The 25,865-nt window shown below is 35.3% G+C and overlaps 1 protein-coding gene and 1 pseudogene across 4 annotated transcripts in view; both read right to left on the reverse strand.

Annotated features, from left to right (window-relative positions):
* LOC120238650 (disintegrin and metalloproteinase domain-containing protein 5-like) overlaps positions 1 to 25,865 on the reverse strand; it is a 109,252-nt gene continuing 83,387 nt past the window's right edge. For all 4 annotated transcript variants that reach the window (XM_039242501.1, XM_039242500.1, XM_039242503.1 and 1 more), the window contains 5 exons: positions 20,628 to 20,714; positions 19,866 to 19,977; positions 11,093 to 11,252; positions 9,388 to 9,438; positions 1 to 165 (listed from right to left, as the gene is read on the reverse strand). In XM_039242501.1, the coding sequence (XP_039098432.1) occupies positions 153 to 165; positions 9,388 to 9,438; positions 11,093 to 11,252; positions 19,866 to 19,977; positions 20,628 to 20,714 (423 nt within the window). In that variant the 3' untranslated portion in view covers positions 1 to 152. The remainder of the gene's footprint in view (positions 166 to 9,387; positions 9,439 to 11,092; positions 11,253 to 19,865; positions 19,978 to 20,627; positions 20,715 to 25,865) is intronic.
* LOC120238656 lies at positions 11,803 to 12,422 on the reverse strand (annotated as a pseudogene).

Genomic DNA, 25,865 nt, shown 5'->3' on the forward strand with positions numbered 1-25,865 from the left:
TTTAGGTGATACAAGTGCTGATGATTTATTATTTCATACTTTAAACTGTTAGTAGCACCAACAAAGGTGAGGGTGAAATTATATTTTCCTTCTTGGTTTAAGTCAGTTTCTGATGATTTATTTGGTAATGTCCTTTCTCCAAGCCAATGTCGTTAGAGACTGTTGCTGGAAGAGAAACACAAGTAATTTAAAGGGCATGATTAGCTGAAGGAAAAGGATCAGGGAAATAATAATTAATTCCAGAAAAAACAATTATTTACAACTGCAAATACTCTTAGTTTTGTAATAAAAGTGGCTTCCTAAAATTCTGTAAGTTGTTCATTTGTCTATCTTTAGAAACTGTTTAGGCCAGGGGCGCCTGGGTGGCTTAGTCGGTTGAGCGTCCGACTTTCGCTTAGGTCATGATCTCGCGGTTCGTGGGTTCGAGCCCCGCATCGGGCTCTGTGCTGACTGCCAGCTCAGAGCCTGGAGCCTGTTTCAGTCTGTGACTCCCTCTCTCTCTGACCCTCCTCTGCTCACGCTCTCTCTCTCTCTCTCCTAGAAATAAATAAAAAATATTAAAAAAAAAAAAGTTTAGAAACTGTTTAGGCCAATATAACAAAGCGCTTTCAAATTTTCATTCTAAATATATGAATTTTAATTTAGAATAAAAAAGAAAAAATTGTGATAATTGTAAGTACAATCACATTTGGTAAAATATAAAAACACCAATATATATGCCAACACACACATGTGTACAACTGTATATTAAAACATTTTAACAATGATCATCCTTGGTGCTAAAATTAATGATCATTATTTCATTCTTTTGTATACCTATATTTTTTAAATGAATGTTTATTACTTGTTACAATTGTCATAAGAACCAGAATGATTTACATACTCACATACAGATACAATTTATTGAATGAATTAAGAAAGGACAGTCAAGGGGCGCCTGGGTGGCTCAGTCGGTTTAGTGTCCAACTCCCACTCAGGTTATGATCTCATAGTTTGTGAGTTCAAGCCCAGCATCCAGCTCTGTGCAGAAAGCTCAGAGTCTGGAGTCTGCTTTGGTTTCTATGTCTCCCTCTCTCTCTGCCCCTTACTCTCTCTCACGAAAGGAAGGAAGGAAGGAAGGAAGGAAGGAAGGAAGGAAGGAAGGAAGGAAGGAAGGAAGGAAGGAAGGAAGGAAGGAGAAAAAGGAAAAGAAAAAGAAAAGAAGAAAAGAAAAGAAAAGAGAAAAAAAGAAAAGAAAAGAAAGAAAAGAAAAGAAAGGACAATCAAAGTAAGATTTGGGCATTCCAAGGTCGCTGGATGGAAAAAGATCCAAATGTAATTAAAATCTAAAACTCACCCTTTATAATGAAAAATGAAACCAGTTCAGCATAAAATAAAGTCAAAATGTTTGTTGTAAATGTCAGTACAAAACTGAAAATGACAAAAATTTTGGAACGAAGATAAAACATGTTTAAAATACAGGAATTTATTCATGGTAGACTAGGTCTAAAATTCCAATTTATGTAACAAAAATCAGTGCAGTGAGAGATGGGAGAGGGTGCAAATAGGCTAAGCATCTCTCATACAAACAAAGTCTCAAAAATGCCTGTAACCTCATATAAGCGTGTTGTGTATTTTCTTTTTTAAAAAGTTTATTTTGAGAGACAGAGACAGAGTGAGAAGGAGAGAAAGAATCTCAATGAGGCTCCAAGTATATTTATGTTTTGCTTAGAAAAACATTTAAAAAGATATGCATCTATATTGTTAAAGGAAATTTTTCTTGAGTATTGTGATTATGAGAAACTTCTCTTTAACTTGTATACTTACCAAAGTTCCTATATATTTTAATAGACATTTGATAGTACATTAAAAATCAGAAAGGTGCTTTTTAAAAATAAAAAAAGCTCTATATTTTATTCATTGTTAGTACAAAAGTTTACCTGGATACTGCTATTTTCTTTTCATATGAATTTTAGAATCTTTTTTTCAATTCTCCCTATCCATGTATCCAAAAAATATTTTGATTGAGTTTATGTTAAATATACAGAAACCTATATATATGTAGATTACTGAGTTAGAAGAGAAGAAGGTAAGATTTAAAGTTAAAAGTATACCAAAGGAAAGGTAAAGACAATAAGCTTCAAGTTAAATGGAAAGGGAAAGAAAAATATGTTTGCTAAGTTAGACTCAAAATTCATGGGAATTATCTTTGTCAAAATTCTGGAAAATAAATGTCAAGTTAATTATAATATAAATATCAAATTTAAGTATGGTAAGTACCATATTAAACATGAAAATAAGATTTATAAACTAAATTGAAATCTAATAGATGCTAAATGGCCCCTCAACAGTAAAAACTGTGCTGTAGCAACATGTACTTCTACCTCCAATGTGTCAGAGTACATTGCTTGATATTCTCAGCAACCCTTGATGTTGTTAGTACTTTTAATTTTTAGCCACTTTTATAGGGGTTTAGGAGACTCTTCTTTCTTTTGTCTTTTTCTGATAATGATATTGAGCTATTTTTCACGTTTTGAGCCCCTTCATTATCATACTTTGCGAAGTCTTTTACCTATTAGGCAAGAAGTTACTTGCCTATTCTGTTCTCACACCTTTTGTTATTGATTTCTAAGGATTCTGTATATATTCTGAATATAAGTCCTTTATTGGAAATAGGTGTTACAAAAATCTTCTCCCACATTGTGGTTTGCCTTTTCTCTTCCATAAATATTTTGGGAAGCCAAACATCTTAAATTTTTAAAAAATTTATTGTTTTGGGGTAAGAACATTTAAAGGAGCTCTCTTGGCAAACTTTTAAGTATTTGTTAACAGTAGGGAGAAGGCTGCACAGATCTCTAGACCTTATTCATCTTGCATAAATGAGACTTTATTCTCATTCATTAGCAACATCTTGTTTTGCTTGAACTCCCACCAGCCTGAGGCAACCACTATTCTAACTCTCTGTTTCTATGAGTTTCACTATTTTAGATGCCTCACATAAGTGGAATCTTAAAAGTTATTCATCCTTGTGTGACTGGCTTACTTCACTTAGTATAATGCCCTTTAGGCTCACCTATATTGTCACATATACAGCATTTCCTTCTTTTTTATGGATGGACAACATTCTACTTTATGTATATACCATCCACTGATGAACATTTAGTTTGTATCCACATCTTGACTATGGTAAAGAGTGCTGCAACAAACATGAGAATGCTAATATCATTTTGATATCCTAATTTCAATTCTTTGGGGAAGATATCCAGAAATAGGATTACTGGATCACACTGAAGATCTATTTTTAATTTTTTTTGAAAATTCTTCAACAGTTTTGCATAGTGGATGCAATATTTTGCATTCGTACAAACAGTGTACAATGGTTCCAATTTCTCTACAACCTTGACAACACTTGACTTATTTTTTTTATACTAGCCATTCTAACAGGTGATGCTTCATTGTGGTTTTGATTTGCATTTTCCTGATGATTAGTGATGCTGACAGTCTTTTCATACACCTGTTGTCCATTTTAGGAGAAGTGCCTTTTGAAATCTTTAGCTCACTTTTAAATCAGGTTATTAGGGTTTTTTTTAATTGATCATAGGAGTTCCTTATAGGTTTTGGCAATTAACCCTTTACCTAATACATGGTTCACAAATATTTTTTCCCATTCTGTAGGATGCCCGTTCATTCTGTTGAATGTTTCCCTTGTTGTGCAGAGGCTTTTTAGTTTAATATAATCCTACTTGTCTATTTTTTGCTTTTGTTGCCTGTACTTTCGATGTCAACCCCAGAAATCACTGCCAAGGCTAATGTCATCAAGTTTTCCCCCTAAGTTTTCTTCTAGGGGTTTTATAGTTTCAGGTCTTACACTTGAATGTTTAATCCATTTTGAACTGTTTTTGTGTATGGTGTAAGAAAAGGGTCAAATTTCATACTTTTGCATGTGAATATCCACATGTTTTCTCAGCACCATTTCTCAAAGAGACTTTCTTCCCCACTGTGTATTCTTGGTACTTTTTACAAAGATCAGTTGACTATATACGTAGGAGTTGATGTCTGAGCCCTCTATTCTGTTCCATTGGTCCGTCTGTATCTGTCTTTATATGAACACCATACTGTTTGATTACAGTAGCTTTGCAATACAGTTGACCCTTGAACAATACAGGGATTAGGAGCACCAACCTCCCATGCAGTTGAAAATCTGTATAACTTTTGACTTACCTAAAACTTACCTACTAATAGGCTACTGTTGACTGGAGGCCTTACTAGTATTATAAACAATTAAAAATATTTTGTATATATATTATATACTGTATTCTTAATAAAGTAAGCTAGAGATTATTATTAAGAATATTATAAAGAAGATAACATACATTTACAGCACTATACTGTATTTATTTTTAAAAATGTGTGAGGGGACCCACACAGTTCAAACTCATGTTGTTCAAAGGTAATCTGTATATTTTGAGACCAGGAAGTGTGATGCTTTCAGCTTTGTTGTTCTTTCTCAGGATGTTTTGGCTCTTCAGGGTCCTTTGTCGTTCCATGTGAATTTTAAAATTGTTTTTTTAATTTCTGTCAAAAATACCATTGAAATTTTATCGAATTTATGGATAACTTTGGTAGTATGGACATTTTAACAATATGAATGCTTTCAATCAAAAACTTAGATTATCTTCTCATTTGTTTGTGTCTTATTTAATTTCTTTCATCAATGTCTTGTACTTCTCAATACACAAGTCTTTCACCATCTTAGTTAAGTTTATTCCTAAGTATTTCATTTTGCATTTTTAGGGTTTTCATTATATATGAACATGTCACCTGCAAGCAGGAACAATTTTACTTCTTCCTTTTCTGATTTAGAGGCCATTTATTTCTTTTTGTTGCCTAACTGCCTTGGCTAGAGCTTCCAGTACTAGATTTAATAAGATATGGTAATAATGGGCATACTTACCTTGTTCTTGATATTAGAGGAAAAGCTTTAAGTTTTTTACTGTGGAGTATGATATTAGCTGTGAGCTTTTCATATATGGCCTTTATTATATTGAAGTGTTCTCCTTTCACCTAATCTGTTAAAAGTTGGTATCATAAATATGCTTTCAATTTTGTCAAATGCCTTTTCTGTATGCATTGAGATGGTCTTACCATTTTTATTCTTCATTCTGTTAATGTGATGTATCATATTGATTAATATTTGTGTGCTGAACCATCCTTACAACCCCATGATATCACTTTGTTATGGGGATGATCCTTTTAATATGCTGTTGAACTTTGTTTGCTAGTATTTTGTGGAAGACTTTTCCATCCATACCAATCACAGATAGTAGCCTATAGTTTTCTTTTCTCGTGGTCTCCTTGTATGGTCTTGGTGTCAGGGTAATGCTAGTCTCATAAAATGAGATTGAAAGTGTTCTCTTTTCTTCAATTTCTTGTAAGAGTTTGAGGAAGATTGGCATTATTTCTTCCTTAAATGTTTGGTAGAATTCACCCCTAGAGACAGTCTACCCTGGACTTTATTTGTTGGGAGGTTTTTGATTACTGGTTCAATCTTCTCACTAGTTATTGATATGTTTACTTTCTATTTCTTCATAATTTGGCCTTGGTAAGATGTACGTTTTTAGAAGTTTATTCACTTCTTTTAGGTTTTCCAGTTTGTTAGCATGTAATTGTTCATAATAATTTTTTATGATCCTTTTTATTTTTGTAGCACCAGTTGTAATGTCTCTCATTTCTGATTTTATTCATATTAGTCTTCTCTCTTTTTGTGTTAATCTAGCTAAAGGCTAATTAATTTTCATTTAAAAAATAGTGCTTACTTTTATTGATTTTTTTCAATTGCTTTCATATTCTTTTTTTCAAATGTTTGTTTATTCTTGAGAGAGAGAGAGATTGACAGATCATGAGTGAGGGGAAGGACAGAGAGAGAGGGAGACACAGAACCTGAAGCAGGCTCCAGGCTCTGAGCTGTTCAGCACAGAGCCCGAGGTGGGGCTCAAACTCAGGAACCACAAGATCATGACTTGAGCCCAAGTCAGATGCTTACCCAACTGAGTCACCCAGGTGCCCCAATTGCTTATCTATTCTTTATTTTGTTATTATCTGTTTTAATCTTTATTATTACCTTCCTTCTGCTAACTGTGGCCTTTAGTTTGTTCTTTCTCATTTTTCTGATGTGTAAAATTAGGTTTTTATTTGAGACCTTTCTATTTTTCAAAAAATGTAGGCCTTTAGTGATATAAACCTCCCTCTAAGCACTACTTTAAAAAATTTTTTAATGTTTATTTAGTTTTGAGAGAGAGCGAGAGAGAGACAGAGCACAAGTAGGTGAGGGGCAGGGAGATAGGGAGACACAGAATCCCAAAGCAGGCTCCAGGCTCTGAGCTATCAGCACAGAGCCTGAGGTGGATCTGGAACCCACGAACCATGAGATCATGACCTGAGCCAGAGTCAGATGTGTAACCAGTCGACGGAGCCACCCAGGTACTCCTAAGCTGTGTTTTGGTATGCTGTGTTTCCATTTTCATTTGTCTCAAGATGTTTTCTAAAAAAAAATATTACAAAAAATTTTCCTAATTTCCTTTTTATTTCTTCTTCACTGGTTGTTCAAGAATGTACCCACTTCAGATCCTCTGTCCACCTCTACACATTGGGTGTAGAGATTACTTAAAAATGAAATCTTGGGGCACCTGGTTGGCTCAGTCGGTTTAGCAGCCAACTTTGGCTCAGGTCTCGATCTCGGTCGGGGTTTGTGAGTTCGAACCCTGTGTCAGGCCCTGTGCTGACAGCTCAGAGCCTGGAGCCTGCTTCACCTTAGGTGCCTCTCTCTCTGCCCTCCGCTGCTTGTGCTCTCTCTCTTTCAAAAATAAATAAATATGTAAATAAACATTTTAAAATTTGATTATATATTTGCCTTGTATCCTAGACACCTTAAATTCACTTATTAATTCTAATTGGTTTGTAATTTCTTATGCTTTTATATGTACACAGTCATATTATCTACAAACAATGACATTATTCATTCTTTATTTCCAATCTCTACTTTTTTTTTCTTACCTTATTTTCCTGGCTAGGATCACCCACACAATATTGAAAAGGAATACAACTGTGAAATGAATATGTTCCTGTTCTCAGGAAAACATTCACAATTTCACTATTAACTGGAATGTTTGCTGTATATTTTCTTGTTTCAAATTTCCTTTATCAAATTGCAATAACCTCCTTCTAGCACTCACTAAGTGGGCATTTTTATAGTGAAAGGCTATTGTTTTCCCTTCATCTATAGAAATGAGCACATAATTTTTCTCTTCTGTCAATATGGTGAGTTATACTGGCTTTCTAATTGTAAATGAACTTTTCATTCCTAGTTCACCCTTCCCCTCCATGGCTATTTATCTTTTACAATGATAACTAGGTTTACTTGGAAATGTTTTGCTTAACGTTGCTGCATCTTTAATCAGAAATGGATTTATAATTTTCCTTTCTAGTAGAGTCTTTGTCATGTTTCGGTATTAAGGGTACTCTGGATGCATGGAAAAACTTGGGATATGCTTCTTATGTTTATAATCTCCAGATGAGTGTGTGTAAGATAGGTATTACTTCTTTTTCAAATATTTGGAAGATTAAATGGTTTGAATTAGTTTCCCAAATCTTCGCTTTTTTTCTGGTATGTCTATTCATCCATGTCCTTTGCCATGTGGCCTGTTAGTATCTCCTATTAGAGTGTGTGGAGTGTATCACACATATCCCCTCATTGATGCTGAGGTTGGTATTGTGACTTGTTTGGCCAGTGCAATATAAGAGAATGTGATTAAGCAAGTGCTGGCTTCATTTCTCTTGGCTCTTTTGTTCCTGATGCATGCCATGCAAACAGTATCCCAAATGTCAACTTTGTGAGAGAGTTTTCAATGACAGTTTCCAGATATTTAATGGAAAAGACTTACTCATATTTTCATTTTTTTCTCTACTTTGGGAAAGATATGTTTTTGGAAAGTACATATATTTCATCTAAAAATTTAAATTTATTGATTTTAAGTTATCACTAGTTTTATCTTTCCTTTAATGTCCAAAAGATTTTAAAAATATGCAATTTTATTACCTAATATTGGTACTTTATAACTTTCTCTTTTATTTTGAGCCACTGGCTAATATTTTTTCTCTGTTTCTACATGCTTCAACAGATACATTAACAAACACTGCCTTAATGAAAGAAGATGTTAGGTAAAGGGCGTATTATATACATTCCAATGAGTTAAGCATATGGTCATTCTCATATCCTTCTACGTAGAAGTTACATTATACGTGTATCTTAATGAAAGAAGGTGTTACTTGAAAGAAGGTTTAGACACAGTGTAGTTTCAGTTAATTATATACATTAATATATTCAAGAAACTGCCTCTCTCTTTGCTCATTTTTTCCCGTTGATTTGTTTATTTTCCATTTTATTTATTTATGCTTTTTCCTTAATGATTTCTTTCCATCCATTGTCTTTGACTGCAATTATTTCTTCTTTTTCTATCTTTTCTATAGAGATTATCATGAAATAAAGCATATTTGATTGTTCTCTGTTCTCTAATACATATTTCATTGTGATTAAAAGGATTAAAGTATAGACTTAGCTAGAAAGCAGTGATATGCCTAATTTTTGTAGAACCTAAAACAGTCTGCCTTGACAACAGGATTAGGAAGTTGACTGTCCACACTTAATAGTGTTTCTTTTAAAATTAGTAATTCCCTCAGTTCAGACACGTATCCAATATTTGTAACACAAACATCATAGCATGCAACTTTGCACTGCAAGGATGAAGAGAGAACTTGAAAAATAATCTAGGATGCTATATAAAATATTATCTCCTTTTATATTCCATCCATCATATGGTATGGGAAATTTTTACATACCAATAACAAAGGAGGAATATATAATTTGATAAAATATTCTGTTCGATTGCTCTGTTTCTCATCTCTAAATGTACTTTCCCAGATGAATTAAGACAGTAAAATGAATGAAAATGCCAAGGCTTTATCTTACTAGCAGTGATTTTTTGTGAGATGATAGTGTAACTACAAGAACATAGATATCCCTTATAATATCAGTGCTCTTTACATGTGGCAGTAAACTGTCATTGATATAAGTGCTCCTTACCAATGCTCAAAAATAAATCCCACAAATTACGTACTTATTGATGCTTGTGAGTGTATACAACAATCACTCTTTTAGGGTAGGTTGGTGAAGAGAGGTTGATATATCATGAAAGTAAGCTTTATTTTTTAGTATTATTAATGCTAACAGTGAGAACCATAAAGAATATTATGAACAAGTATTTTAGTTTCAAAATGACAGTTTTGAAGTGCTCCTAAACAAGGATCAAAACATAGAATGTACAATGGTTAATCACATTGTTCTATACTCACCTTACACTGTGGGATAACTTGCTGTTACTGCTGCTTTCTTCTGACACAGATCTATAAAATTGACAGTTTATTTTAGCTGGGAAAATTAAAAAATCTTGAACAACTATGTGACTATTTTTCAAAGAAAAAGAGTGATACATTAAATAAATGTCTCCTTCCAACAAAATAAAACAGGGACAGTTCTTTTTTACTTTCTTGAATTACATTAACATACTGTATTATATTACTTTCAGGTGTGCGATATAATGATTGAGCAATTCTATACTTTACTCAGGGCTCATCAAGGTAAGTGTACTCTTAATCCCGCTCACCTATTTCACCCATTCCTTCAACCCACCTTCCATCTTGCAACCAGTTTGTCCTCTGTATTTAATAGTCTGGCTTTTGTCTTTTTTTTTTTTTTTTGTTCTTGTGTTTCATTTCTTAAATTCCACATATGAGTGAAATCATATTTGTCTTTCTCTGACTGACTTATTTCACTTAGCATAACACACTCTGGTTCCATCCATGTTGTTGTAAATGGCAAGATTCTATTATTTTGTATAGCTGAGTAATATTCCATGGTGTATGTCTACCACATCTTCTTTATCATTCATCTGTAGATGGATGCTTGCTTAATATTAGAACAAATGACATCAGCCACCTTGCTTTGTTGATTAACTCCTCTCATCTTCATTTTACATTTATTGAATTATGTACAAGCCCACATATGAATAGACAGGCCCTCTGATTCTATGATATCCCTAACTCCTCTGGTCAAATTAAGCTAAAACCTTAAAATAGCAGTCAAAAATTTCAGTTAATTTTTCTATAGAGTTCTATTTTTTCTTCCTCTCATCACATATGCTCATGCCTTCTCTTCCTATCAATTCCTGGAAGTTAAAACTAGAGGTAAATCATTTTGTGAGAAAATATAGTAAATTACGAATAAGGGGCCTCATAATTTTGTCTACTTGTTTGTGTAACTGGTTACAGATAACGTGGTGATTTCACTTATTAGTTTTGTATACCCAAAAGTTTATGATTCATTGGAAAGCTATTATTATCTCCCATTGTATAGAGTGATAGAGAATAATTTTAAACACATAGAGGTTTAATCATTGCTCAAGGTGCCATAGTTTCTGCATGCAAGATTTAGGCATTAAAAATAGGTTTTCTGAGGCTAAAATTTATTTTTTCCCATTTCATGATGCTGCCTCCTGTCTCCTACCTGTGTTATAAACTGCACATGTAATTTCTGGTTAAGAAATGTTTTTATAAATTAGCAGCATCAATACTTAGGAAAATAAATGTTATGGAAGCAGGTTCATAAATACTATCTTCAGTTGAGAGAGCCATTCTAATAAAGTCATTCGCCACTGGTCTGGGTACCTGTATCTAAAGAATTCCTTTAGATGCAGTGTTACATATCCTCATGAAGCCCGAGGACAGTAAGACTAGGTAGACAGGGTTGGCAGACTAAGAGGCTGAGCAGACCTCCACGATACTCTTTGCAGCCATATCTCCTCTTAAAGTGATACTAGTGGTGAAATGAACACTTGTAGTAAGGAGTAAAACTAGAAAAAAACATGAAGGACGTCAGACAGATTTGAAATGTTTCCCTGAGTCTCGCCTCCTATTATTCTACCTCCTGTCTTAGGTTATTCCTGATGAAACAGGAATACTTTTGACTCACTGAATTTAGTAAGAGTAAACAAATACATACCTCTCACTTTCAGTTTCCCCCCTGTAACACAGGTCTCTTATTTTATTCTGCTTTATTAAAACAGCGGCAGTGATGATGAGCACAGGTAGAGAAATGTAGAAAATGAGTTCAAATCGGTGTTTTGAAAAAGTGGTAGATCGTCCCCCCAAATATCTTTTACCTATAATGAAAAAGTATAGGTATTTTATTATACTTATAATTTCAAATTATATTAGAAATTTTATTCACCAAATGAAAATGTGTAGAGGATATCATTACCAACAGTATTTCCAAACACTAAACTTCACTCATATATTTTATGACTATATTAAAAAACTGAATATACATTAACATATAATATATAAAATGGGCCACTACTAGTGCTTTACTGCTCAGGAATTTTCAACCTTACACTATATAGTGATTTATTTGATTGAAGGTAATATTCTTTGATGAAGTATATGTTTTATGCTTACAAACATTTCTTCAATTTCCTTCTGATATAGCTTATCCAAAATTCTAACATGTATATCACAGATTATTGGGATTGTACCTATACATGAGAATTAAATCTGGGAAATGTGGCATTTAATTTCTCTTATATTACATTACATATTTTTCTAAATATTAAAAATTAATAGTCACTAAATAACTAAATTATTTAACTAAGTTCTTATTTTTAACTGTCCTAAATTGTTTGTTAGCGAAGAATTTTACAAGCATTACTTATATTAGTGGTAACGGCACAGCTGAAGAGTATTGCATCTTCTCCATGCCACACGGGAGGAACCACTGACAGTGTGGTAGAACTTGTGACCCTTTCCAAGGCTACGGCTTTCATGGTCTGCAGATATCAGCATTCCCTTCTCCCTGGGCTTGTGGACTGGTTTGGTGACTCACTGTGTGTCAGAGTTCTTCTAATAGCTTTATGGAATGGATCAATGAGGATAATCTCAAAGAATTTGTATGTGGAATCTTCACCAACCCAGTAAGAATTCAAGACTCCTAGAGCCCCACAGTGGCATCAAGGTCACTCCTCCTCAACAGCCTGAAAGTTTGGGGCAAACTTCGGCAGGTTAACACCATGATGGACAAGCTTGCCACAGGTAGCACCCTTAGGGACTGGGCATTTACGGTCACCATGTCACACACGATTCTGATGTATGACATAACCTTGCTTGGCTTTGTACCCCAGTTTCTGCGCTTTAAGGACTTTATCAGCGAGGGAGGCTGGGAAGGGGGTTGTGGAGAGCAGAGAGCTGGCAATTGTGCCAGCAACACACCCTGAGAAGAAAGTGCATTATGTGGGACTGCTTCTTCATAGCTGGTGGATGTACTTGTAACTGCCCATCTTGGCTTACCTTTGAGCTGATGGCTGCTACCAGATGGAAAGAAAAAAGCCTTTCTCTCCTTTACTAAGTTTTTAATCAAATATAGCTATAGGACATTAAGATAGCTCTAGAATTATTTTGTAGAATGCATGGCCAAGCTTTGACCCACTTCTGACTAATGTTAATATCTACATTTTCCTCAGCAGGTCTTATTCATTCTCAGCTGACATTTTTATTCATTCCTGAGCATCTGATCTATACAGGTACTCAACTTCCACCTCATTATATATACCAGCCACCTATCTGGGTTAATAATGTATCAAGTGCTGCTTTCTCCAAAATTTATTGGCAAGTGTTTTTTTTTTTCATTTGGATTAGAATACTGTTCTCTGCCAGTTAAAACAGTGGAGGAGATGATATGTAGAGGAGCTACCCCCTGCTACAGTTGTGTATGGTTGGGGCTTAATATACTCCTCTGAGGACTGCCCCAGTGCTTCTCTTTTAGTTCCCACAGCATTTTTCAAGTCAGTTCAAGCTAAGAGCAACATTTTTCCAGTCTACTTTGTGCTTGTGATTGGGGTTCCCAATAGCTCTGGGTTGAGGATGACATTATATTTGTAATCAGAAAGCCAGTGAATCAGATGAAGAGGACATCCTCTCTGGCCAAATACTGCAGATTGATTCTTAGCTACTTATATAGTCTTTTGGATAATCAATGATGCCACATGTGTTATTTATAAAGGAATGTAATATATGCCCAGGCAGCCTCAGAACATAAGTAGGATTTCTAGAAACCCAAAAAACTGGTCTTATATTTTTACCATTCACTATCTAGTTTTAACAGACACTAGTAACCACCATGAAAGAATTCACATAATTACTCTGGGTCTCCATTTTACATTGGTTAAGATTAGTCCCCAGTAATCTGCCCTCAAGCTTCTTCTACTTCATTCCAAATATGTCTCAGTGAATTTTTCAGGCATTTAACTATTCATGGTGTTTCACCCCCTCCCTTTTATTACCCCAAAGTCTTAGCCTTTATGATTCAAGAGTTTAAGTGTTAAATCAGACTCCCTAAAATATAGATCTTACCCATGCCAAACTTTGTAGGCAAACATCAGGTACAAAAAAAGAGTTTTTTCCTGAAAGAGCTTGAATCCATCAGCTGCAATTCCTAAAAGTTTCCCTTCTTTTTCCTTTCCCCCCACATTCAGAATGATTTCAGAAAAAAACAATTGAGAGCTTTGAGTAAAGTAGTCACAAAACTGCTCATGAATGGTACTGTTAATTATGCAGCTTACATGACTACCCAGTTTCTCCAACTGGCTGTTCTGCCATAAATAGATAGATTCCAGGTTTATTTAGAATAATCAGGGGTGGCTGGGTGGCTCAGGTCATGACCTCACAGTTCGAGAGTTCAAGCCCTGCATCGGGCACTCTGCTGTCAGTACGGAGCCTGCTCAGATCTTCTGTTACCCCCTTTCTCTCTGCCCCTCCCCCACTCACTCTCTCTGTCTTTCTCAAAATAAATTGTTTTAAAAAAGAAGAAGAATCTATGTATACAGGTAAGTATACCCTATCAAAGAAATTTTATAGAGAAGGGATCCTGGTATCTTTCTATTAGCAAATACTATTATTAGTGTATGTACTGGTTAATTTTATGTATCAACTTGACTAGGCCACAGCATGCTCAGATATTTGGTCAAATATTATTCTGGGTATTTCTGTGAGTGTGAATTGGAATGAAATTAACATTTAAACCAGTAGACTAGGTAAAGCAGATAGATTTCTCCAATGTGAGTAGGCCTCATCCAATCAGCTGGAGGCCTTAATAAAGCAAAAACACTTACCCATCCATGAATAAAAGAGGATTCTTCCTGCTTGAGGAGCTTTCAAAGTAGACCTACAGGCCCCAACTATAAGGGATTAAGACAGACCCTCTGGCAGCTGACCAAAGGAAACTAGTTGGATTGAAAGGTTTCCTCTGATCCCAGGTTCAGGTGCCACCATTCTACTGCCATCTGGACCCAGAGTAACCTAGGGAAAGCAGCCATGAACGTTTGCCTGGGACCATCAAAGCTGTCATACGGGAAGTCTCAAATACCAAATAATCCATTACTGAGATGTGAAATTTTCTGAGTTATGGAAACTGGTTTGGAAGGTTGAAGCAAAAGAAAATCCATTTGGAAGCTAAAAAACAAAACAAAACAGGAACTAAAAGCAACAATGTTTTGGTGTCCAGTGAATAAGCATAAGTTACCTGCCTTCTGTAGTTGCTGTTTTTAACTCTGACTGCAGATGTTGACAATTGTTATTTGTGATTCATTTTGAGTGATGTGACTTAAATGTGCAGCGTAAGGGTACTGAAATCATTAACAGTCCATCTTTGACTTAGTCTTTGGATTAACTGTTGTGCTTTGTGTCAAGAGAGTGCTAATATAATTTTTCATATTGCTAAAATTGTAATCATGTTTTCTAAGAGCTCAGATGATGATAATCAGAATCATTACAATAGTAACACCAGCATGACCCAGACATCACTGAACACAAAAGCTAAATGACTATTTTTTTTAAGTTTGTTTATTTTGAGAGAGGGACAGAGCACACGAGGGGTGGAGGGGCAGAGAGACAGGGACAGATATGGAGAGGGAGAGAGAGAGAGAATCCCAAGCAGGCTGTGCACTGTCAACACTAAGGCTCAAACCCATGAACTGCAAGATCATTACCTGAGTCCAAGTCAAAAGCCAGACGCCTAACCAACTGAGCCACTGAGGTGACCATATGTGGCTATTTTTAATACAATTGGATTAAAGATGTAAATGACCAAACAGAGCCTATTACACAATATGACAAAAATAATTTGGATGTAGAAATAAACCTACATATATATGGCCAATTATTTTATGACAAAGGAGCCAAGAATATAAAATGGGGAAAAGATAGTCTCTTAAATTAATGCTATTGGGAAAACTGGTTATCCACAGGCTAAAGAATGAAATTGGACTATTTTACATAATATACAAATGTTAACTCAAAATATTTTGAAGACTTCAATGCACCTGAAACCATAAAACTCCTAGAAGAAAACAGGTCATAAGCTCCTTGATACTGATCTTAGTGATACTTTTTTGAAATCTAACACCAAAAGTAAAAACAACAAAAGCAAAAATAAACAAGCAGGACTACATCAAACTAAAAAGCTGCACAGCAATGGAAACCATCAACAAAATTAAAAGGCAAACCATTGAACGAGAGAAAATATTTGCCAATAATATATCTGATAAAGGGTTAATATCCAAAATATATTAAGAATTCATCCAACCCACCAGCAAAAGCCCAAGTAATCCAATTTTTAAATGGGCACAAAATATGAATAGAGATTTTTCCAAAGAAGATATTCAAATGGCTAACATATACATGAAAAGATGCTCAACATCACTAATCAAGAGGGAAATACAAATGAAAACCATTAAGGAGATTTCACCTCCCATGTGTTAAAATGATAATCATAAAAAGACAAGAAATAACAAGTGTTTGCAAAAACATGTAGAAAAGAGAACGCTTATGCATTGTTGGTGAAAATGTAAAAAGGTCCATCCCCTGTGGAAAATCACGTGGTGGGGGGTAAAAAAATTAAAAATAAAACTACCATATGATCCATCAATTCCACTTCTGGGTACATAGCCAAAGAAAATGAAAACACTAACTCAAAACTATATATGCACCTCCATGTTCACTGAAGCTTTATTTATAATAGCCAATAAATGGACACAACATATATGTCCATCAATGAAAGAATGGATAAAGAAAATGGGGTTATATATGTACAATGGAATATTATTCAGCCATAAAAAGAATGAAGTCTTACAATTTGTAATAACATGGATAGACTTCAAGGTCATTATGCTAAATGAAATTAGACAGAAAGACAGTACACGCATACACATATGATCTCACATATATGTGGGGGGAAAAAACAAGCTCATAGAAACAGGGAACAGATTGATGGTTGCCAGAGGTGTGGGGGTGGCGGTAAATGAAATGGATGAGGGGGGGTCAAAAGGTACAAACTTCCAGTTATAAACTAAATAAATCCTAGGAGTGTTATGTACAGCATTGTAACTAAGTAAACAGTATTGCACATTTGAAAGTTATTAACAGACTAGAACTTAAAAGTTCTCATCACAAGAAAGAAAAAGCCTACTAACTATGTATGTGATGGAGCTAACAAGACTTATAGCAATCATTTCACAACGTATACAGATATTTAATAATGTTGTACACTTGAAACTAATGACAATTATATCTCAGTAAAAAAGGAATTTGCAATAGGGATGTGAAAGCACATTTGGAGACTGAATCTCAAATTTCTTGGATAAAATAAGGAAGTATGTTTAAATCAACTACATTTTTTTTTGTATCCCAAATCAAAACCAACAAAACACTTTCCTCTCCCCAAAAGCGACCAAAGTCATGACAAAAATAACTAGTAAATTAGCTTGGGTACACTATAGGAACAAACATTCACTGCCCTATCACTCATTCCACTTTTCCTGATTCACTAATTACCCTAAAATGTCCTGTGGAGAAAAATGTGAAAATTTTAATAACATCTGTTGGCCTCCTGAGTGTAGCAAGGATTCTGTCATATCTTACCAAGTGAATGTGGCAGCAAAATATCTCTCCAACTGTTAAGTAATTTGATTTAAAAAATGAAGTTTAAAATAAGTTTCTTAATTTCTATACAAATTTTAATGAAACTATAGAAATTTTGTTATCTTGCTCAAATCCAAACTAGACTTTGCTCATCTGTATGCATATTTAGCAGGCAGTGCAAATGTAAACTTCTGCAAGTCCCATTCAGTCTATAAACTTTTAATCAAAGACAAGGAAAAGATCTTACCTGCTAAATATCCTATACACCTTGGACACAATACTGAATGAAGTGAGATATGTTTGCCTGTGACAAAGAGGCTTTCATAATGAAAGCTTTTGGTCACTTTTAGCTTCCTCAAAGTGTGCAGAAGCTCATAATTGGATTTTTTAAACTTTATGAAATGGAAGGTGATGCTTCCTCAGAAGTGGACATGTACAAGATGGCTCTTAGTGTTACCAGCTATAGAAAATGTGTTAGGGGCACCTGGGTGGCTTAGTTGGTTGATCGTCTGACTTTCGCTTGGGTCATGATCTCACGGTTCGTGGGTTCGAGCCCCGCGTCGGGCTCTGTGGGCTGACAGCCAGCTCAGAGCCTGGAGCCTATTTCAGTCTGTGACTCCCTCTCTCTCTGACCCTCCCCTGCTCGCGCTGTCTCTCTCTCTCTCTCTCTCTCTCTCTCTCCTAGAAATAAATAAAACATTAAAAAAAAATACTAGCCTGACATAATACCTTTTTCTTCAAATGCTGGACAATAAGAATGTACTTCTCTAACTTTTCAATACATTGAGTATGCAAATAGAAAGAAAGGTTGCAGTAAAAACAAATTGACATGATGTTTCTCTGAAACCATTTGATAATATGTGGATCCTAGAGGGGGAAAATGGACTGACTGTACCTATGTTTCACATAGGTTGTGACATCAACTCATACGATAAAAAAACGACTCATATTTTTGGAAATAAGGCTGCTTTAGAATTCAAAAAAATGTAACTAGAAAAAGGCAAGAAGTTAAACAGGACCTTCTCAGTACCTTCATTAAAATTTTAATTTATTTGTAATTAAACTTAGATTTCACAAACTCAAATTACTTCTATGTTTTAAGCCATGTTCTCCTAAAAAAAAGGTTTTACTTATGACATTCAATGTGCTTTGCACTGTTTAAAAATGATGAGACTTTTTGAAATGGGTAGCCTCTATGATGAATTTAAATATGCAACTCTAACTGACTCATACATGCCTGGTCTACCAGAAGACACCTGTAGAAACAAAGCTAATGAAAATTTTTAGAGACCTGCAAAATAATCTCTACAAGTCGAAAAATCTCATAGGTGTCTAGTAAATAAAGCCCTAAGTATGCCATGTGCAAATACATTTGTTGAAAAGGTCCTTGGCTGATGCTATCAGAATGGACAGACACCTGAATTCAGTAAATGTGGCTTGATACAGCAGAGCTTCAAGTCAAAAGGAATTATATAATTGGCTCTATTCCATTTTGCTGCTGCTTTAAAGGAAGGATGTCTGAAAGTCTGCAAGCAATTCAGAGAAGGATAATTGGACAATTAAACACAAAGAGCCAAAATTATACCTGACCATATCATAGGACAAGGAGAATCGTGTAATTGTTATTTTTTATTAAATATATTTTATTAAACATAGGGCATATATTTAATCCTATTATATTTATACTGTCCTTTTGAAAAGTCTTACATTTATTAATCTTAATAATATACAATAAGGTAGCCTATAAAAGTTAAATATCCAGTAAAGACTTTTTAAAAAGAGGTAAACATCAATTGCCATGTTGAAGGATATATTATAAAATAATCATTATTAAGTATTGTTATATTTTGGCACATATATATTATTTGCTTAATTTATTGTACTATAGACTATTATCATTTGACACTGGTAATGAGTTCTATTGGTGTTTTGCTTAAATAAGAGCATTTATGTAACAAAACAATAAATAATACAGAATAATATAATTTTAAATAAATATCTATTTTGCACATATTTATGTGAAAATAAAAAATACATAAATAAATATGTATATACTTATATGTTACATGTTAAATTATGATTCCCTTTTTATGGAGGGGGGGACTCTGAAATACCATCTAACTTGGCTGTGTGTTAGCTCTGTAAAGAGTTGGTCACCCCAGGTTTGCCTTTCCCCTAGTATCCAAGCTTCATGTAAATCTGCCAAGGAGTTTCATTATTTGCCCCAAAAGGAAAGGTGTGTGGGTGGATAGCCTCTGACTCCAAGTTATTCTAGTCATACCTAGTCATATACCTAGGTATATATACCAGATATACTGAGTCATACCTAGGCCTGCTTAATCTCAAAATACTTCTCAGGAAACTCAGGGGAGAGATTCTAGAGAGGATATTTCTAAAGATTAGATGAAAGCCCTTATAATACAGCAGAAAGGAATAAAAGATAGCCTGAAAGATTCTGATGGCATTACTATAACAATGATGACTAACAAACACTATTTTAAACCAGAAATATATGCGACAACCCAAAGTGAACAATCTAAATTAACTAGTCAAATTTTTCTGCACTGGAATTTCTACTTTTAAATTGTCTAACGCTTAATTGGGTGTACTTTTTGTTAGTAAACCACATCAATATTAACATAAAAGTACAGAACAAACTTCTACTATCTTAGATTTTTAAAAATCTTACAAATAAAACAAAACTATGTTTGTTGGTATCAGTTGCTTTGCAATATAGCTTGGCATCTATACTTTAATTTCTTCTCTTACATATTGTCTTTGATTAATGAAATTTAAAAGACACTAACCAGATAGAGGAACGTGTCCATCATCTATACTTCCAAATTCTCCCTTCTTCTCCAGGCATTCGGGAGGGGCAAACCCATTTGCACAATGGCAGTGATTTAAATTGTTGCAAATCTGGAGTAATCAGAAAATAGAATGTTTTTTAGGGATGAAGACGGTTCAGCAGAGACCAATGAATAATCTATACTTATTCAACAGAGAATTTATTTCAGAGAATTTATCCATTCCAGAGAATTTAACTTAAATAGACAAATTCAATAAATTTTCACAAATTTTCTCTTGAAATTATCCATACTTTATTAAGTACATTTAGCTTCTGCTGCCAAAACAATTTTTAAAAAAATTCTTCATGTCTTTCCACAGCCAGACCCAAATACTGGTAACATGCCACTAATTATCATGGAGTTGATAGTTTCACAGAACAGCCCAGACTCTAATGAGCAAGACTAGCGATAAAATTCTAATGACTTTCGTTTACTAGTTTCTACATTCTCTCTGTGAAAATAAGATATTTTGGTTATATAATAATTCATATAGCACATTTGTGCCATCTATTTACTAAATACTTTGTACATCCAGAGTCATGTTAAATGTTTCCATCTATCTTCTCTAATAAACGGTTTGGCAAGAATTCTTGAGAATATAAGATTGAAGCTGTAAATTATAGACTATTAGCAGCATGAAAATGATTTTTTAAAAAGTCCCCAAACCGTTTACTGAAATGTTAAAGCATGTTGCTTAAAATGAAAATTGAAATTACTTACTCCACGGTTATTGCAATGATGAGAAGAATTGCACGTCTGATGATTTACCTGGTATTGAATTTCTACACAGGTAAAGTTGACACAGTACTGAAAGCAAAAGGGAATGAAAAACAGGCATAATAATCAGATTGTGTGCCTGGATAATACATAAGAAAAGTACAAGAAAACTTCACAATTCATATTACCAAGAATTGGCATAAAAATACAAAGAAAGGTAATAATTGAAACATTGAAATAAATGAGAAATAAGCTATGTGCCTTCAGATTGTAAAGATATAATCACAGGTGAGAAATTAGAAACTTTGTTTTATTACCATTTAGCACTAGAAACTCTCTTAAAAAGGGAAATATCTGGAAGAATAATTTGACTACTTCCTGGAGTTCAAGAGTTATCTAAAATGCATTTGAAAAATACCTGGGCTGCATCCGAGACGTTTACATCAAAATCTCCGGGGGCAAGGTGCACCTCATTATTGCAAGCAGTTAAGGTTGAGAACTATAAGGGGGGAGGTTGAGGTCTTAATATAATGAGTATGAGCAGCAAAGGAAAACAGTTTAAGATTCCATGATTTTAAAAAGTGAGGAGAAAGAGAACAGCAAGGATAACATAATTATTTGAGATAAGAGGCCAATGAGAGACTCCCAACTATGAGATGGCTGAAAAGCCTTCAAAGAAAAGGAATGTTTAATGTGTGAATTTACACCGTTCTAATTTATGGCATTACTTTTTGTGACTTTTTCCATTTATCAAAATTTTTTCAGTAAATTCAATACTTTGTGAAAGGGTTTTACTTTTGGAGTAAATTTTGTCTTTGGATCATAATAACAACCAGGAATGCAGAAAGAGGAGGACCAGGACACTGGAAAAAAGTGATTTGAGAAAATATCCTTTAGAATAGAAGAGGAGAGAGACCACAGATCAAATTTGTATTCCACATGCTTCCAGATGAGCAAGATGTGACTGAAACTTTGGTTATTTTCATGGACTATTATCAAAATGTATTATATAGAAATAAATTTGGGAGGCAAGATGGCAGAGAACTAAGGAGCTCCATGCATTTTGCTCGCCCCCATCTCTCGAACAGAGAAGGCCTGAAGCCATAGGACACTGAGCTGCAGGAGTTTGGGAAGAAAAAGAGACAGAGTCCACTGGAATGGCAACCTCATAAGTGCACGAGTGAGAACTGGGGAAGATAAAAATGGACCGGGACCTAGAGACATGGAGGGAGGTGAGGGAGCCCCCTTCGTAGGGAGCCATGGTGAGTTGAGGGGAAAAGAGCAGCTGAAACTGCTCATAGAACTGTCCCTGGAGAAGAGAAAAACCTCGGCTCGGGACAGAGAGTGTTCTTAGTTCTAGCTGGGGTGCTGACTTTGAACTGGGTGCCCTGGACCCAGGCGGCGCCAGAAGAAACTGTGCCACTGCTCTTCTGGCTCACCTCCAGCGGGGAAGAGGCCGTCCCAAGGCTGCACCACTGCTCTCCCTGCTGGATCCCCAGCAGCATAGAAGTGGCTGACCTGTGAGACTGTGTTTCGGCAGTATCAATAAAGCTTGCAGACTGGGACCTAGAAATGAGGTGGGGCCTGGGACATAGAACACAGCCCAACTTGGCTGCATCCACAGGACAGGTAGATTGGACCCAAGGAAGTGATATGCAAGTGCTTGGTTCCAGAGGGGACTAGAGCGCTGCCATTTTACTCCCCACAACCACCAAGGTGGGACCTCAGGGAGTGGCCAGCAGCACCTCAGTGGAGGCTAAGACCTGCCTACATCAAACCACGCCCATCACCCTAGAGAGCTCCCCCCCTCCCCCCGCCCGCAGCCCAGGGCAAGACCAACATTGACGCACTGCCGTGATTAATTCTAGATAAATTCTTTCTATTCAGATATATTTTCCCTTTGTCTCATTCATATCCCTCCCTTATGCTGGACTGGGCACTCTGGTCATTGGTTTGCTTAAACAGTTACATTTAATCCTTTCTCTAGATGTATATAATACACCTATACTGCTACCTTTCTATCTCTCTCTCTGGAGTAATCAGACTATATAGTTTCTCTGAGTAACATTATCTTTGTTTCTTTCTCCTCGCCTCCTACCATATTCTCCTCTTTCTCTCTCTGAATTAATCCTCTTAGTCTCTCTGCCTGGTCATCGTCCAATTTCGCTTTCTCCCACCCTGACATTTCTCTCCATGTGTATGCTCATCCATCAGCACTGCATACACCCTGCTCTCTATTTGTCGCTGGGAATTCTGGTTTTATGCTTTTAGACTGTCCTTTGTCTTTTGGGGTTTTTTTTTTTTTGCCTCTTTCTTTTCTTTTCTTTTCTTTTCCTTACTTTCTGTTTCTTTTTCCCTTTTGGTTTGCTCGCTTATTGGATTTGTCTGTGCATTTGCGTGCCTTTGTTCCCTGTGTGTTTGTCTGTCTGTTTTCTTTTCCAAGGCAACCTCAAGAAACAAGCCAAAGTACACATGGTGGAGAGTCCCAAATACTACTAAGAGTAGGGAAATAAAATAACCAAACAACAAGAGAGACTAAGAGACACCATTAAAAGAACACTTCCTGAATGGACAAGCCCTAATGAGAAGGCTCATTGACTGTCTTTAGGGCAGTCTTTAATACAGCAGTACTTGCAGGTGCAGAGCACATAACAAGCTTTTAAAACTAAAAAGGGACAGAAAGCTAGCCAAAATGATGAGATGAATTTCTAAAGAAATTCCAGGAAGAAATGACAGCTAAAGAGCTGCTTAAAATAGATATAAGCAACATAACTGAACAAGAATTTAGAAAAATAGTCATAAAATTAATTGCTGGGCTGGGAAAAAAAAGCATAGAAGACATCAGAAAAGCTATTTCTACAAAAACTATGGAGCTTAAAAATAGTTGTGATAAATTGAAAAATGCTATAAATGAGATGCATAATAAAAAGGAGGAGTCCAATGCACGGATTGAAGAGGCAGAGAGGAGAATAAGTGAATTAGAAGACACAATTATAGAAAAAGAGGAAGCCGAGAAAAAGAGAGATAAACTGATCCGGGAACACGAAAGAAGAGTTAGAGAACTGAATGATACAATCAAACGGAACAATATCTGTATCATAGGACTTCCAGAAGAGGGAGAAAAAGGGAAAGGCACCAAAGTAGTCCTTGAACAAATTATAGCAGAGAACTTCCCCAATTTGGGGAAGGAAATAGACACTGAAATCCAAGAGGACAGAGAACTCCCCTCAGACGTAACTTGAATGGATCTTCTGCACGACATATCATAGTGAAAATGGCAAAATATAAGGACAAAGAGAGAATTCTGAAAGCAGCTGGGGAATAAAAGGGCCCTAACACACAAACGGAGACTATACGAGTAGTTACAGACCTATCTACTGAAACTTGGCAGGCCAGAAAGGAATGGCAGAGAATACTTCAATGTGATGAACAGAAAAAATATGCAGCCAAGAATCCTCTATCCAGCAAGCCTGTCATTTAGAAAAGAGGGAGACATAAAAGTCTTCCCAAATAAACAAAAATTGAAAGAATTCATCACCACTAAACCGGCCCTACAAGAAATCCTGAGGGTGACTCTATGAGGGAAATGCTGCATGGAACACAAGGTACCAGAGACACCACCACCACAAGCATGAATCCCACAAAGGACACAATGACTCTAAACCCATATTTTTCAATAATAACACTGAATGTAAATGGACTAAATGCTCCAATCAAAAGACACAGGGGAGTAGAATGGATAAAAAAACAAAATCCATCTATTTGCTGTCTACAAGAAACTCATTTTAGACCTGAGGACACCTTCAGGTTGAAAGTAAGGGGATGGAGAAATATATATCATGCTACTTAAAGTCAAAAGAAAGCTGGAGTAGTCGTATTCATATCAGGCAAACATGACTTTAAAGTAAAGGCAGTGACAAGGGATGAAGAAGGGCATTATATAATAATTACAGGGTCTATCCATCAGGAAGAACTAACAATTATAAAGGTCTATGCACCAAATACGGGAGCACTCAAATACATAAAAAACAATTAATCACAAACAGAAGCAATCTTATGGATAGGAATGTGCTAACAGGAGGGGACCTTAATACTCCACTTACAGCTATGGATAGATCAACAAGACAGAAAATCACTAAAGAAACAATGGACTTGAATGACACTTTGGACCAGATGGATTTGACAGATTTATTTAGCACCCTAAATCCTGAGGCTATAGATTACACTTTCTTCTCAAGTGCGCATGGCACATTCTCCAAGATAGATCACATACTGGGACATAAAGTAGCCCTCCATAAATATAAAAGAATCGAGATCATACCATGCATACTTTGAGATCACAATGTTATGAAACTTGAAATCAAACACAGGAAAAAATCTGGAAAGCCTCCAAAAACACGGAGGTTAAAGAACACACTGCTAAAGAATGAATGGGCCAATCAGGCAATTAAAGAAGAAATTTAAAAATATATGGAAACAAATGAAAATAAAAATACACTATCCAAACTCTTTGGGATGCGGCAAAGGCAATCCTAAGAAGAAAGTACATTGCACTCTTCAAGTGCATGTACTTCAAGAAACTAGTATTTCAAGAATTTGAAGAATTCAAGAAACTAGTAAAAGCACAAATACAAAATTGAACAGCATACCTAAAGGAACTAGAAGGAGAGCTAAAAGAACACCCCAAACCCAGCAGAAGAAGAGAAATAATAAAAATCGGGGCAGAAATAAACAATAGAGAATCCAAAAAAAACAGTTGAACAGATCAATGAAACCAAGAGTTGATTTTTTGAAAAAATAAACAAAATTGACAAACTTCTAACCAAGCTTCTCAAAAAGAAAGGAGAGAGCACCCAAAGAGACAAAATCGTGAATGAAAATGGACTTATTACAACCAACCCCTCAGAAATACAAGTAATTATCAGGGGATACTATGAAAAACTATATGCCAACAAACTGGACAACTTAGAAGAAATGGACAAATTCCTAAACACACACTCATTACCAAAATTCAAAAGGAAGAGATAGAAAATCTGAACAGACCCATAACTAGTGAAGAAATCGAATCAGTTATTGGGAGTAGGGGAGAGTAATGGGAATGAGATAGAAAGTTTGCAGGGATGGGAATGAAGTAGAAGGATAAAATAATGAGCATAATCATATATAGTTCTGAATATTAAAAATCATTTTATACTTCACATATCAAAACTAAAATAAAACAAAATGAACTGGGACAAGGGA

The sequence above is a fragment of the Hyaena hyaena genome, unplaced genomic scaffold (assembly GCF_003009895.1).
Source record: "Hyaena hyaena isolate Hyena2069 unplaced genomic scaffold, ASM300989v1 scaffold_215, whole genome shotgun sequence".
Lineage (NCBI taxonomy): Eukaryota > Metazoa > Chordata > Mammalia > Carnivora > Hyaenidae > Hyaena > Hyaena hyaena.